Below are 16,131 nucleotides of genomic sequence, written 5' to 3'. Positions count from 1 at the left end.
GTCAGAAAAATAGCTAGTCAGTGGAAAGAAGGAAAAAAACCTTTCCCCACAGTAGAACTGGAGAATTCGTAACCTAAACAACCTAAATAACTGGGTTTTTTCGAGAGAAATGTGCAACAAGTTTTTGTTTGCTAAATCCCCAGTTCTCCTATGAGCAGTTTGTCCAGGACTTTTTCTCCAGCAGATTGGAGGGAGAAGATATTTCATCTTCCCTTTCAGTCTGTTCCTTGAACAGTGTTGCCTGTGACATACATATCTTTAATAGTAAAAGAGCCCATTGGAATGATTAAAACAATAATTACTTCTGTGCTGTTGAAGCTTGCTCAGCCAAAACACCAGCTGAGCTCAGCAGAAGTTTTGTGAGCAGATTCAAAGCAAGCCAGGCCTTTTCTCCTCACCACATGGCCAGAGCACCAGATGAAATGAGGACAGAGTGCCAGATGTAATGGGGACAGATGTTCAGAGCAAGACACATCTCTCCAAGGGTGCCAAAGTGGTCAAGGTTGCCATTAGCTTTCTTCTTGTTATCGTTCCTCTGTATCAGCATCCATTGACCTCAACAACCCTTCCTTCTTTCTCATTCTTTTATGTCTCCCATCCTTTTATCTCCTGTCTCTAACTCCAGTCCCTCTCATCTTTCTTTCTAGAAATTCAGGCTAGCCTATTTTTTTTTTTTTTCTTGCATCTTCAGCCTTTTCTACTCACTTAATCCTCTTGAAATGTTTTGGCCCAAATTCCTATCCCCTCCACTTCATCTGTTTTGCATGCCATACCTGCTGCTGAGGGATCTCTGGAGCATGAGAAAAGCTGGGTTATTCCCTGCTGTCCTAGTTGTCTAAATAGCCAGTTCCCCAGCAGGTGTCTGTATATTTTCATTCACAGGGGTTGAAAGTACAGTAACCTTCAGGGCTGGCTCAAGCTAAAATTAAGGCTGCAGATACCAGGCACCAAACACCAGGCATCAAATGTTTCATTCAGCTCCCGAAGTTTGTCCTCCAGAGCTTCCAAATGGCTTTGATTAGTATTCCAAGGGAGAGCTAACTGATGGAATTAGTGAGAAACCAGACTGTCAATTTATTTATACCCAGCCTTAGGGCATAGCCATTGTGCATGTGTAAAGCTATTGAGATGCAGGGAATATTCTGTAAGTGGGTATGTATATGTGTTGACTGGAAGTGGGTTTGCAGGGAAAAGCTGCTGCCCCAAGGGCTGAACAGTGACCTAAAGTGGGAGAGGCTGCTGATGTGGCCATGCTCAATGTTGAAAATCCTTTTTAGGAAAAAAATTGATCCCTCTGAAATTTTCTCTCTACTTGTATTTATTAGTATCTTCCAACTCTAATTTTACTGTAATTCTCATTACCCTTGTGGAGAAATCTCTAATTTAACTCCTGGAGTCTTTCCACCTCCTTCAACAATATCTGTGCTACAGAACTATCACTGCCTTTGCCTCCTGGAGTATTTAAAGCACATGAGTAATGAATAATAAAGTTTTTCCATTACACTGTCATTCAGCTTGGGAAGTATTTTGAGGGCAAGCTGAGAGATATTGGAAACATTTAGTTGTGGATATTCATTTGATGCATCAGTGCCAAGCATGAATTAACTGGTTTTCCAATAACATTTGATCAATTTTGTTTAGGAAAATTTGTATTGACAGTGTTTTGGCCAAATGATAAATCTTTTATTCCTGTTCCCCTGTTTTGTATTACAATGAGAAATAAATATATCCAAAATTTAGTCTGTTAGTAGGAATCGCCTCCTCCCATTCTATCTGTTGCAGTACGAAAAGGGTTTAAGAAAAGTTTTTCAGCTCCATTACTCTCTATAATAGCAAGGAAACAATTAACCTGTTATCCCTCAACATGATGTCTGCAGAAGATTATTGCATGACAGGGCCCAAGGGACCAATTTGCATTGTGCAGTGGAATGTGGTGCATCAAGCTGATGCTGGTCCAGACTGGTACTTTGATGTAGTGGAGAGCAAAACCTGTGTGAAGCTTTGAGCTGATCATTAAAGTAGGATGGTTTAGTTAGCACGTTTCTGAGGATGGGCTAATTAGGACTGATGAGCTTGTCTGCAGCTTTCTGGTGCAGGGGTGCTGTTTCCTGCTTCAGAATTCATCTGGATCCTTTTGGCAAGGGAGTCTTTGCACCATGCTCCACTGGTCACACAGACGTGACCAAAGGAGGGGACAGAGCTGTAGAGCCTTGTGCCAGAGAGGAAGATGGGGTCACTGAGAATCCAGGCTGGCAGGACACTGCAGGAGAGGTGCTGGCAGGCAGAGCAACTTCCCCCTGTACAGCTGTGCCAAGCAGACTGTGTATTGTCACTTGGTAACACCCAGACAGCTTTGCTGCCATGGAGGTGTTCTTCCTGCCAGCTTCTCAACCAAACCAGAATGCATCGCTTCTACCCTTCTTTTCTTCTTTCTTGTGTTTCTTAAAAAATATTTTCATAACTCTGAGTTGTAAGCACAATCTCAAGAGTTCTACAGCTGGCTGTGCCACATGGTTACAAGGGAAGTGCCTGGAGGTCAGGCTTCCCTTTCAGGAATGCAAGTGGGACTGATTATTAACCACTACACCAGGTCCTGATATTGTTGGCAGATGCCATCAATAACGTTAATTTAACATGTCACCTCTGTCCCCAGCTTCAGTTTAATGACAGTTGTGCTCTGCACCTCCAGCTCCTCCCTCTGCTGAGAACTGAGGAGGGAGGAAGGAGAGAGAGAATTGTCTGAGTTAAAATAAATAAATATCCATGTTTGAAGTGAAGAAAGTATGCTAAGAGGCAGTCCTCTGGCTGAGTTTCTGCTGTTACTCCTGAGCTATCTGGTATTAAAGCAGTACGAGTCCATCGTACAGCAGCTGACTTCAGAGCATGAGCAGTTACTGTCTTAGGCTTCTGAGGTGTGTTATAGTTATAATAATAACAATATTTATTTGCTCATAGTTTCTTAAGGCCTCTTCATATCCTGAATAAAGCTCTAGGGAGTCATAAAGCCACAGGCTGAGTTTCAGCTCAGGCTCTGCTCACATCTCCTTGATAGCTGTTTAGTATGTTGCCTTAATCTTGGAAGCAAGACCCTGAGATGCCCCTCAGGGAAAGCCTCAAGATGTTCTTTGTATTTTTTGCCCCTGAGAAAATAACTCTCTAGCTGCGGAAATGACGTCTTTTTTCTCTGAAATGTCACCACTTCTGTCTGCTTGTTGTAACTCTGCCACACTAAAATACCTTAAGTCTTTTAACGTAAAATAATAAAACATTTAGGAATCTATTCAGAGCTGCTGAGCATTCTCATTGTTTTCTGTTAATGACCTTCAGTTCCCATAAACTTCTCCCTCTATTTTCTTGTTAATTATTGCTACACTTTTTTATACCCATATCTTGCTTGGCAAAGCTTGTGGTAGAGGTGAATAGAAGGAGAGTAGAAATGATGTCAGGCATTTGCCCACTGTGATAAAAACAGAGACTGTTCAGAAAGCAAAAGTGAGTTTTCCTGGGGCCCTAGACCCTGCCTAGGACTGAGGCTGTTCCCTCAGCTGGTGTGTGCTCCTCTGAGCAGGTCCTGCCTTGTCCAGCCACTCAGTACGGGTTTGAGTTCTGGATTATGTTCCTCATAACATTGATTTCCTGCTTTGCTCACAGGGCCTCAGAAATGAAACTGAATTAAAATATCTTGGCAATAGGAAAATGAATTTGTGATCAGAGAGGGTTTTTTTTATGCCAGATGATATTTGCATAGCCTGGGCCTGCTAGAGATGAAGTGATGGTGGTGCTGTGCAAGTAGTTTCTGTCCTCTGACAAAAATGCACAAAACAACTCCTTAGGAGAGCTGCAAAAGTTTCTATGTGAAATCTTTTCTTTCTTCTGTCCACCTGTGTGTTTTTGGCTCAGAAATAATCTTCCAGCTATACAGAGGTGCTCAGACCTGAGAATCCCAAAATATTATACAGATATAATTTTATGTAGAAAAATGAAAAATCAACATAAGATCAGAGCTCTGTCCCCTGTCATGGATTACTGAACACATTCTGTTTTATAATAGAAATTATAATGTGTTCATTACCCATGAGATGGTCACTAGCAAAAGTCTAATGGAGAGTGATGTGTGGGCTGTGCTGGTGTGGAGCTCACACCATGCTTAAGGCCAGGGCTTATTCTGGCCTCCTGAGAGTTGCTAAGGAAACAGCCTGGGAATGGAGCTGGAAGTCTCACAGAAGCTTGGCTGGAGAGATGTTTTGTGCTGCAAAAACACGTAGGGCTGTTGTTGGCAGAGGCAGCAGCTGGTCCAGCCCCTGATGTGTGGTGTGGTCACTAAGTGCCAAAGATGAGGGACTGTGCAAGTTTTAGTGTCTTTTTGGTTTATCTGAGCTTTGTTTGCCCTGCTGTCACCAGATGTATGAAGCTGCCATCGATTACACTGACTTACTCTGATGCAGGCACTTGGTGTAAAACCAAACACAGACTATTCACAGTCAGCAAGGATCCACAGCTTGGAGAATGCCTCTCTTGAAAGATGAAGTTGGTAATCCAAACCCTGCCTGTGCCATCAGCTTTTAACAGACTGAGAAATTCCTTAGAGGTGTTTGTTATTTTGCAATTACTTTGCAATTGATTTTCTTAAACAATTCCATAACTTGTTAAAGATCTCTTCCTCCCTTTTCTCCCCTTGTCCAGTTCCCTTTTCCATCTTTGCCACTGCCTAATGTTTATAATCACAGGACTTATTTTTTCCCATTGCTTAGAGAGACAACTCCTCTACAAAGAAAAAGAAAAACTGGATGATTTGTAAAAGTGGAGTTATAGTCAGATTCTCCTGGGGTCCAAGCCTAATTCTTACAATGACTTCTGAAAATTTAGTTGAGGCATTTAAACTATTTGCCTCTGTTTCCCCTGTTGTAAAACAGAGGCTATTTTAGGATAGCTCCTGTCCACCACGTGCTGTTATTAGTTTACAAATTATTCTGTGGGGGAAACTGCCGTACGTAGAAATCACAAAACCTTGTGGCTCTCTCCATCAGGGCCTGCAGCTGGGAACGCAGGAGCTGGAGGAGATGGGAAGCAAGTTTTGCCTTGGTTTGCTGATTCTGCACCTCAAATCCCTGCCCTGCAGCAAGGAGCTGATGGCTCAGGCAGCACTCCTGCTGGATCTGGAGGAGGAGATCACAGACCGGGCACAAAGGTCAGTGACTGCTGCATCCAGAGGGCTCTGCTGCAGGAATCGAGTTGGTGGGGGTATGTTTTGGGTTTAAATCTGCAGAAAAAGACCCTCCTTATGGCTGAGATTTGCATCTTGGAAACTACAGTGTATTGAGAGTAATTGGAACTGAGATGTAGTTGACTCCCAAAGAAACTGCCAAAACTGTGGGTCTGTGTCCTACAGCCATCCATGTGGAGAAAATAGGTGGAAGAGAAATACCTGTTTTGTATTTTCCAGTGATTTTCCATTTTCCTGTCAAAAATGCTTACTGGAACATGGGGATGTTGCTGCCCCAGAAAAATGAATCAGCAGGAAACGTTTTCCTGCTCATTAATTGTCACGTGGAGTTCTGTGCAGGTCAGATCCTCCATGGAGAGGATCTCTTAGAAGAAAGGCATTATCTAAGTGCTGCACTGAAGGGAACAAGTATTGCAGATTATAAAAGGACACTGATATTTTGGGCCCCCTACTCTATATTCCTATATATGGGAATTCCTATATATACGCAAATACACCTTATATTCTTCTTTTCCTCACTGCATGGAGTCCTTTAGTCATTTAGAGCATAGATTTATGACTTTTTGATAGACAGAAAAAAGTTTTGATCCCGCTGCTTATTTAGGACACGTTTTTCCAAATTGCAAAATTAATTTACTTGCTTCCTATGTTCAGTGGGGGGTATTTAAGTGAGTTTGCACCATTATAAATACAAGAAGAATTTGACCTGGAAAAGTGTCTGAGTATGAGATTAATCAGCTTGAATTTGTGATGAAGCAAAAATGCATAATTTCTCTAGGCCACCATCACTTGTTAGTGCTATGTGCATCACATATGTTTGTGAGAATATTTTTCCAAGACAAATGGAGAAAGAAGACTCAGTGATGTGACATGATTTAAAGCTCCCCGATGGCTTTGCCATCAAGGAGCTCTCTCAGATTCATCAATGAACATCAAGTTTTTCAGTTGCAGAAATACCCCTGTAATTTATAGCAGACTTCCAGTCTCTCCCCTGCAGGAACATTTACCCAACATTAGCACCACCTGTTCCTCATGCCAAAACCCATTCTTGCAAGCTTGTTCACAGTTTTAAATGTTTATGAGGGACGGTTTAAAAAGAGGGATAAAATGTAGAGACATTTCTTTGGATTAGCTGTGCTCACTTGTATGTGCAAACATATAAATGGAGCAATTAAGGTGGATGCTAAACACCATCCATGTTGTGGACAGCCATCCGAAAAAGGCTTGGTATGTCATTAGAGAGAGCTGCTGGAGCCTGGATGGGTAGATGGTTCTGGGATATAAATCAAACTCACTTTTGAACAGGAGCTGGAAGGGCCTTTGCATGAAAATAATGTATGGGAAGAAAAACATCAAACCCTGACTTTGTTCAGACACTGACAAAAAGCCATCTGGTCACAGTAACTCAGGGAGCATTTTCTCTGATCTTTGTAGCCTTCTGTTACTTTTTCCCTTAGTTGATTTTATATTAATGGGAATTCACTCTATTTATCCAATACTGTGTGGTAGTTGATCAGTACGGAAGGAAGATCTCTAATTAAAAATATTTTTAAAGAAGTTAACAAAAAGATAAAAGTTCTCTTACTTTGTAAAACTCCCATGTGTCTTCAGTAGCTGAAAGCAAAGTGCCCTGCCCCTTCCAGTTTGCCCAGCAGTAGTGAGCACCTCCGTGGCATCCAGGAATGAATGTCATTGCTAAAAGGCACTTGATGGCTAGTTGTTAGTTTTCACTTCACTGGGTATAACTGCAGGTTGTGAAATTTTACTAGCTTGGACATAATTTGTTACTATTTGCAGACCAGGTAAGCAGCTGAATTGACAGTCCCACCCAGAGGTGTCACATTGCAGGAGCTGGTTGCAAAAGGCTGGGTGAAAGGAGATGCAGAGATCAAAGCATTTGCTAGCATATTCTTTTAAGGAATAAATAATTCATGGGAAATGATTGCGCAGCATATTGATATTCTGATTCAGAAAATTAACACTTTCCCCCCATGTTGCTCTGAGCCTAGCCAAGAGAATTCCATGGCTTGGTTTTAGTGGGAATATTGGAACCAATGGAAGAATGCAAAATACAGATGGCACACTGATACAGACAGGAGGGCAGCTATTTCTATATCCCTCTCTGTACTCACAGATTTTGAAAAAATAAAAATTATTCTTTATCAAAACATTTCTCTGGAGGAAGCTGAGGGGTGCCACTCAGTCAAATATTAATCTGTAAATATTAGGTCTAATCTAGTTTTATGAGGTAGTATCAGAGCCTCAGAGATTTATTGCTGGTATATCATTACATCAATGGAAATTATACTCTGTTTCTTCCTGGGCTAGACCCACCTTTGTGGGTTTAAGAGTGAAATGTTTGTAGATAAAAATTAGCTCTGTTTTCCTCTGTGGTTTCCAGAAAAAAATGCACAATATCCTTGCATGCTTTCTATATTTTGCTTCAGAAAGTGTGAGTAGGTGTGAATGAAAATACCCACATTTCTGTGTACCTTTGCCAAAGCAAAGTCAGACTTGGGGATCCTTCAGGTGCAACACAGGAAAAGTTCTGGGTGGTTACCTGGTGACATTTTTTCCTCGAATGCTTTAAATAGTGAGGAGCAGTGTCTTTTGAGCAGCTTACAAGCTATCCCTGTTCCAGAAATCTGCAGTGTCCTGGTCCCAGGAAATGATATGCATGACAGATATTTAAGTGGGAGGCAATAGCTTTTACTGTAGCTAATGTTTTCTGGCAAAGGAAAATGTGTCCCAAAAACTGTCCTGATGACGTGTCTAGAAAAAGATACAAATATGGGTGAGACTTGTCACAGCAGTATTCACCAATATCAGAAGAAGAGATTAGTATTGTTCAGCCTTGATGAAAACACGAGTCTTTTCTTAGTTGTTGAGGTTTTTTTTTGTCTAAATCAAGCTGAAATTAAGCTGTGAGCAGTGTGATGTATTGCACAGTGCTTATGTTAAACACATCTATCTCAATCTAGTGTGTTTTCTATATATGGGTTTCTGAGTGCCCATCTCTGTAATACTCTGGGTGACAGGTCAAGCTGCAGAACAAGAAGTTAATCCAGCACTGGATAAAGCTGACTCCCAGATAAAATGTCTCATTGCAAAGGTACAGAGATCAAAAGCTGTGGAGACACAGATCTCTTGTGTTGTGAAAACCCTGCAGTTCATGTTCTGCATTTGTCTCTCTTTGCCCTGGTGTCTGGTGTGCGTGGCATTGACTTGGCATCTCAGCATCTCCCTCCGACAGCAAACATTTTCACCTGTCAAGGTTCATAACTGTTTGTGTCCTTTCATTTTCCTCTTCGGGCTCTCTGTGCTCTGGGTATGCTGCAGCCTCATTCTCTCACCACTGCTGTGAGGGGGATAAAGGAGCAGGCTGGACCCTGATTTCCTGGAATCAACTATTTGCTGTGCACTTTACAGAGCTCTGTCAGAGCCAGTGGTCAGTAATTTGGAGCGAGGTAACAGCTGTCAGGGAAGCGCCTGCTCTAATGGAGGCATCCCCTGTGAATGGGGGGTTTCTCACACCAGATCAAGTCCATTGTGCTCGGTATGCTGTCTCTAATGAGCCAAAGAAAGGTGAAAGAAGACTTTAGCAGACCTAACTAAACACAGTTTGGTGCACAAACAAGAATTTCTTCCTGTCCCCGCTTCACCGTCTATCTTTCCCCTGAATTGTTAACTGCAAAAGGAATCATTCACAAGCATGAGTGCAGCAGCACTTGGAATAAGTTCACAGCAGAGGCTGTGAGAACAAGCAAGAGAGGCTGAATTTCCATCAGTGGGGCTATGTGGATAATGGGGCAGTAGAGTATTTCCCCTAAACATGTGATGTCCAAGGATATAATGAATTTGGCCTAGCAGCTCTGTGTCACTCTTTTCAATGTGTGGCAGCTCTCTCAGGAACGTGCCAAAAATGGAGAAAGTACGAGATGCAGCACAGAAGATGCACGAGAGCTAAAACATGTGATGGTGAGGAAGAAAGGTTAAATGCTCCAGGCATTAGTTGGTCTTTTAATTAACAACCTGTGCTCCTGGCACACATCATATTGACTCTCATGCTTACGCAGGCACTATCACCCTCATGTTACACAAGATCTCTGTAGGGATTTAGTTGTTGTGGCTTTTCTTTTCACTAATGATATTTGGGTGTTTTTCTGCACTGAATAGGACCACTCATGGACCACTCTTCCAAGATCAAAGGCCAAATATGTGGAGAATTTTCTGGGCTTTGCAGCCACTTTCAACAAACCAAGCCACACCAACCTTGTACAAGGAATTTATTCTGCTCTCTCTCAAACTTGGCCTCATAAGACACTATTGCCATGCACTAGGAAGAATTAGTGATGTTTCCAGCATCCCACCATGCCTTACAGTCAATTCTGGCATTCAGAAGCTTTCCACTGGAAAAGTGAAATGTAGCTTGTACTTCGGACATGGTGTTTTTTGATAATAGTTTTCACGCCTCGTTTGCTATAAAAGTAATTAAGTTTTAAGTCACTGCTGTCCAGTAAGTTCACATTTGTCATGACCACAAGGAGATGGGAAGTGGCTGTTCACATAAAGCAGGTTTGAGAGAGACAAAGTAAGCAATCTCCTCCCTCTACAGTATCCTCCCCTTCTTCCTTGTGGTTTAAGCTGATGGCACATTCCTTAATTTTATTTTTTTTCTGCCCTCCAGGTTGTGCTAGGAAATGTTTTGCATACACTGCAGCAATTGCAGCCATTTGTTCATGAGACATCTCCTGTGTTGAGACAGACTTTTGTGAAGTCATTTTCTGCTGACTCAGATGTTATTTATCTCCTGTGTTTCTTCATCATTTCTTACCTTTCTTGAGCAGAACTAAATCTCTTTCCACCCCAGATGGTAAATATGTCTACCTCTGCTATTAATCAAAATCAGAAGGCTTAATCATTGCTCTGTTTCTTTGTCCAGATGTAATCTCTTCATCTTCCGTACAGAGAGCAGGGCTGGATCAGTCAGTGTAGGGATGGCAAAGCCAGGAGTTGACAAGAGGGATTTGCAGATCATTTGGAACTGTGTTTGCTGTTCTTCTATACCACATTGATGCACCACCATGATCCTGGATAGTATTGAACTCTTGGATCTCCCATCTTTTTACTATAATGCACCTTCCCCTGATTATGGCTGTGCAGGCAATTTCACTCATCTTTTAAACTGTGTGGCCACAAGGTGATTCAGATAAAATTAAGGGGATTTTGTGGAAATGAAGCAGACAAAAAAAGGGGAAAGTTCAAACAACAAAATAATGCAGCTGGAGCAAAGCATGCTCACTTCATTTGGGGCATCTTTAGTGGCTCTTTGAAAGCAGAAATGCAGTGTTATAGCCACATGCAGTGATGGAAAACAGTTCCTCTGCCTGGTGGGCTGGGTCTTCCTATTCTTACAGGGGAATATGGGTGTCGGTGTTATATTGTTTTGATTATACATTCTGAAACAAATTGCATCTCAGGGGTTTAAGTGCAAGACAGGGCTTCACCCTGCACAGCACTCCATCCCCTCCCAGTTCAGGTGTAGCAGAGGTCGTAGAGTCCAGTCCCAAGGCAGACTGGACAGTTGGACTCTGGGGAGCCCCCTGACATATGGCTGAAGATGAAAGTGCTCTTTCATCCTTTAGAGAATCTAACCACAGCAGGAATTATTTGACCAGACTTGATTCAGGTTTTTATTTGCCTGGAGTTCAATTTTTCTGTAAGTAAGGATTTGGTGCATTTTTAACCTTGATCATCTGTAGACATTAAATACCTTTTGGCAGCTTTCAGAAGAGGAGGGTGTTTATTGATTCTGTTTTTTTGCTTAGTCACAAATTTTATTGCTGTTAAAGGAATCTGAAATTTCTATTGCTATATGAGCACCTCTGGATGAGGCATTTCTGTATTTGGATGCTGGAGAGAAAGTGCTGTGGGAATGCATTTACCTAAGTAAGGCAAACTAGTTTGTCACTTTGGTGCAGAACATGGGGCAAAAGGGGTTTCTGTAATGCTTTTCATAAAACACTTGTGAGAGCACAGTCTAACATTAATTCAGTGTGACAGGTGTGAGAGTGGCTGAAGCTGGACTTTGGCTTTAGAGCAGTCTCCTGTTGCTGTAACCATTTAGGATCAGTTCAGGAAATGCTTTAACTCCTGACTGCTTTATAACACTTTCCAGCAATCTTTCACACTGATGTTGCAAAAGAGTGGTGCCTTCTCGCACCCCCAGGGTCTGACCTAAAGAATTGCTGCCTCTGTTATTGAGAGGAAAAAACCTCCAGATTTCAAGTTTGGATCTATTGCAGATTTTGGATTTTATTGTTTTTAAATGCCTCGATAATCATGTTTTCAAAATAAAAATGTGAATCTTCTTCTGTCCACCCCTTCATCCTTCTTATCCTGCTCTCTTCTGTGCCTTTCCTTTGTTATTGTGAGAATACAAGCCTAGAGAATTCTTTGGAGGCTCAGCCAAGCAGTGCAGCCTATAATGAATATATTTGGTATTCAGAAGGCTTTCATGTAACCGTTCACAGGTGAGCCGCTGGAATTCAGCAACTTTTCATTAACACTTTCTAGAGCTCTCCCTATTTTCCTCCTATTGATTTTTATTATTATTATTCTGAAATGCCTTGCAAGCTGCTCAGCTTCTGTTGACTGTTATCAAATGCCAGCTCCAGCTATGCCAGGCTGGGTGTAAGTATTCATGCTCATTTCAGAGGTAATTAATTTATCCTTTCTTAGCTAATAATAGCAATTTAAATAGATGCAGAAATGAGGAAGAGGAAAAGCGCAAATGGGAAGAGAAAGAGATAATAGAAGGAAATTTAAACATGCGCAGAAACACTGCTTGCTGTCGTATCTGTCTGAGGTTATTCAAATTACCATAATCACGTGGATCTCACTGGACTACAGGCAATGAACTTGTATATACCCAGCAGAACAAATGGGCTCTGCAGTGCCCTTTCTGTGAGGCATATTGCTGTGGTGCTGTCTGGCATTAGACATTTTGGTATTGATTAGGAGCATCTGTATTTCTGTGCTGCAGTCTTTCTCCCTTAAGATCTGACTTGAAATATGAAAGCCACTGGGGCCCTTCACATGCTGGGATAGAAAAATAAACCCCAGGGCTATCAGGGGTTCAGAAGTTCCCATTTATGGAGCATTCCCCAAAGCAATGTATTGTGAGGGATGCATTCTTTTCTCTGAGCTGGCCTTTATACACACCAGGACACTGCTGGCACCAGAATAGAAGAGATGGTTTTTTTCTAAGAGGATGCAAAGGGTAATGGGAGAATCAGTCTGTTTAGACTATTGATCATTTTGAATGCAGGCAGACGTGGGATTTCAGATTGAGCATGTCACAGGTCTAGTGCTGAAGAGGCACGTTCAGAGCACTGTATATAGCCTCATGTAGACTACATCTATACTGCAGCAGCAGCTGAACACCAGTTGCATTAGATTTAGGGCTCTGGCACATGAGCAGGAGGAGAAAACTTTGTCAGTGCAACTCTGCTGGTGATCCCTGTCCTTTGTTTTCAGTTGTTTGACATTATTCAGAGGATATGGATGCACAAGGCATATCTGTAGTGGGAGTCCTTGTGTCTTCAGGTGGGTGGGAACCATAGATAAACACTAAGGTTGTTTCAAAGATCTTGGTTATTTAGTGTTTCCTTGTGGAACTTTTCCAAATGGTGTTCCCAGAGTCCCAGAATAACTTGAGACTTGTGAAAACCAGAGAACAGTCAGATCTTTCATACCAGCACATGCTTCAGTAGTCTCTTCTAGGCAGGAAAAGCAATGGAAGGAGTGAGTAGGATGGTGGTTACATGAAATGCACTTTCAGCACTTTAGAAGTAAGGACATTTTTTGGGAAGTTGTGTGTTTTCCCACTCTTGCAATTGTCACTTGAGTTGACCTCTAATTAATCTGTCCACAGCTCCCACCAGAGCTTTTTGAGGAACACAGTCACGAAGGTGAAAATTAGACTGGTTGAGAGTCAAAACAGACTTTTCTATCCCATGTGTTGGAGAGTTAATCACGTGGCACAGAACACAGGAACAAGAGACTTAGATCTGGATTATCTGATCAAAGGCTTCACCATGTGGAGTTCTCACCCCTTGAATCCAACGCAGTGGCTCAGATGTCCAAGCATCACAGAACTTAGAGGCAAACCAGAATGAATGCCAGTGGTCTGTGAGCCTCTATAGAGCAGAAAGTCTCCCCACCCACCAGCAGCATCAGAGGCTCCAGTCCTGCAGAGCTGAGAGTAACAATGCATACATTGCCACTGTCTGAAGTAGGTTTCCTGTCATGGGTGAGATACGGGGCTAGAAGGAGCTGAATCCCCTGTAAAACTACCAGTGGGATCCAGTTTTTCACCAGAAGTTTGTACCTGTATAAATTATTCAGACAATAAGAGCTAAGGAGTCCCAAATGGATTTGATTTAACAATGCTCATAGTCTCTTTGTCTCCTCATTGGTGCCTCCTTTCTCTGCAAAGAGAAAATAAGAGCAGAGATTTCTGCTTTCGAGGCAAATGCCGTGCTGCAAGTCCTTTTGGTCTGGTGCAGAGCCTGCAAGTGAGAGTCTGACCAGGTCTCCTCTACTGTGGTCACAGTGTACAGCTGCTATCTAGGAGCATATCAAAAACTTAGCAAGACCAATAAGAGACTAAATGGTTAAGGGGATAGAGAAGGCAGAGAAATTCATAATTAAAGCTGTCAAGTTGCAGTAAAAGGAGCACATAGCCTGGAAGGAAAGCAGGTGGGCGAGCAAAGTGTCGTATTTGCAGGTGAAAGTTGGCACTTGAACAGCATTTTAAAGTACTCCAAAGCCACCTCCACTGACATCTCAGCTGTATTGTGTATTCTGACAGAGACTCTGGCTGTTCAGTGTATTGTGGCTGTGACTCACACACAGACCCTGCCTCTTGCTGCCTCACTAGATACTGTACAGAGACAGGCAGAGGTACTGTGTGAGACAGGAGATGAATACGTGCAGCTTGTTGTTGCAGAGCCCAGCACACACGTGCACCAGAGTGGATGAGAGTTTATGCACAGAGGTATAAATGTGAATGTCAATCCCTGTACCCCCTGATAATTCATTGTATTCTCTCAGAAATCATATGAATTCATTAGGATGTGTCTGTTTAATGTGACGTTGCTAAAAAGAACTTATGAGAATTAGACTGGAGTTGAGAGTAGAAGGATGTGAGGGGGAAGATGCACATGAAATTAATACTTAGACTTCTGGTTTTTGTCTGCAGAGCAGAAATGTGCTCAAGCTTAATGTCCCAGATCCTATTGTCATGTATGTAGGGAAAATTCTCTTTCAAGTACAGCATGGAGCCCCATCTGTCTCTGGCCCTGGTCACTCTGTAGCACTTAGCAATGCATCCCAGTTAAGGAATCTCCTCCACAAGTCCAGGACAGAGCACTGCCACTTTCTTATTGCTGTCACAGTGCGATGTGAGAGGTGTGGGGCTGACTCCAGGCTGAAACAGTGCCAATGGACCTGTGAGGTGCTGGAAGGGCTCAGTGTGCACATGGGGATGGGGAGAGTGGGAAAGGAAGCTGAGATTCATCAGCAGAACTCTCTGGAAAATTGTGACTCTGCAAGAATTGGACTGGGATACAATGGCCAAAACAAATGGAAAACAACCCCTGTTTCTCGTTTACTTTCCTTTCTCAAGGAAAGATTGTCACTTCCTTCTGCTCTTGTGTCTCTGGGAAGATGCTGAGGGTGTAGGCAATTGCTGTCTGGACCACGAGTGTTAAAGGAAATCATCGTACCACAGTGAGGGCTGCTGTCAGAGCAGCAGGGAGAGACAGACTCAGAACAGTGTAAGAGGAAAGAAAAAGCATTCACTTTGTCTCTGCTTGGGGGTATTTTCTCTATTTCTTCCCCCTGTTCCATGTCCCATTCCTATTTCTATTTGTTCCTGATAAAAGTTGTTTTAAACTGGAGGAAAATTTAAATTTCTGGAAGGACAGATTTCATTTTTAAAATAACAATAGCATGCTTTCTGCCTAGACTTTCAAATATATCCCTAACCATTTAAAAATACTTAATCAGCATCTTTATCAATGGCCCATTATTCACCATTTAATCTATAATGGTTTCCTTTTAAGCATTAACAGTTACTTACTACCTTAAATCCCTATTTAAACATGAATTTGAGGATTTGGACTTGTAAGGGAGAATAAGCAGTAAAAGCAGTTGAATGCCAGAACAAGATTCTGCTATCAGGCCAGTATGATCAGAAATTAGGAATAAGGGGAAGAATAGAAAGCATCTGTTCTCTATTTCTCCGTCTAATCTGTTTGTCCTGCCTAGTCTACCCAACAAGTTTTTACATCACGCCCTGTATTTGAGATTTTTTTCTGAAGATGCCGTTTCATAGCGTCCTCCAAAAAGTACCAGCATCTCATTAAAAGATAAAAGTCCTATGCAATTCAAAGAGGAAGCAAACACCCATGTCAAGTAATAAAGCTGCGTCTCACCTCCCATTGAACTGCAGGGGGCAGCCAAGAATTTGGGTAAAGTCCTGCTACCCGGATTTATCTTGTCAGCCTTTTCCTAGAATTAATACTTATTTTTTGTTCTAGTACACAACTTGTGTTTTCATCTATGAAAAAGTGAATCAAAAGAGAGGATCCACTGTAGTACTTTAACACACTCAAGTGTCCTTCCTGGCAGTGCTCAGCGTTGGAGATTTCAAAGAGGAATGCAACCACTTGCCATAGTGGACCACTACAGAATGCCCCTATCATCTGGGGGGATTATTTTCTATCTTCAGACAGTGATTTATTTATGCCTGGGAACACGAGAATTTGTAGCCTTTCCAAATAATTAGAATAACAATAATTCTGTCTAATGAAATGTTCCAGTGCTTTCATTTTCTGTGT

The 16,131-nt window shown here is 42.1% G+C and overlaps 1 protein-coding gene across 1 annotated transcript in view; it reads left to right on the top strand.

The window, feature by feature from the left end:
• Nucleotides 1-16,131, top strand: part of AGBL1 (AGBL carboxypeptidase 1) — a 224,748-nt gene that overhangs the window by 133,278 nt on the left and 75,339 nt on the right. Inside the window, exon 19 of the mRNA XM_069026089.1 lies at nucleotides 5,028-5,188. Coding sequence (XP_068882190.1) covers nucleotides 5,028-5,188 — 161 coding nt within the window. The remainder of the gene's footprint in view (nucleotides 1-5,027; nucleotides 5,189-16,131) is intronic.

Source organism: Aphelocoma coerulescens, chromosome 10, assembly GCF_041296385.1.
Source record: "Aphelocoma coerulescens isolate FSJ_1873_10779 chromosome 10, UR_Acoe_1.0, whole genome shotgun sequence".
NCBI classification, from domain to species: Eukaryota; Metazoa; Chordata; class Aves; order Passeriformes; family Corvidae; genus Aphelocoma; species Aphelocoma coerulescens.
Note: the sequence above shows the minus strand (reverse complement) of the source record. Positions and strands in the feature narration are given on the sequence as shown.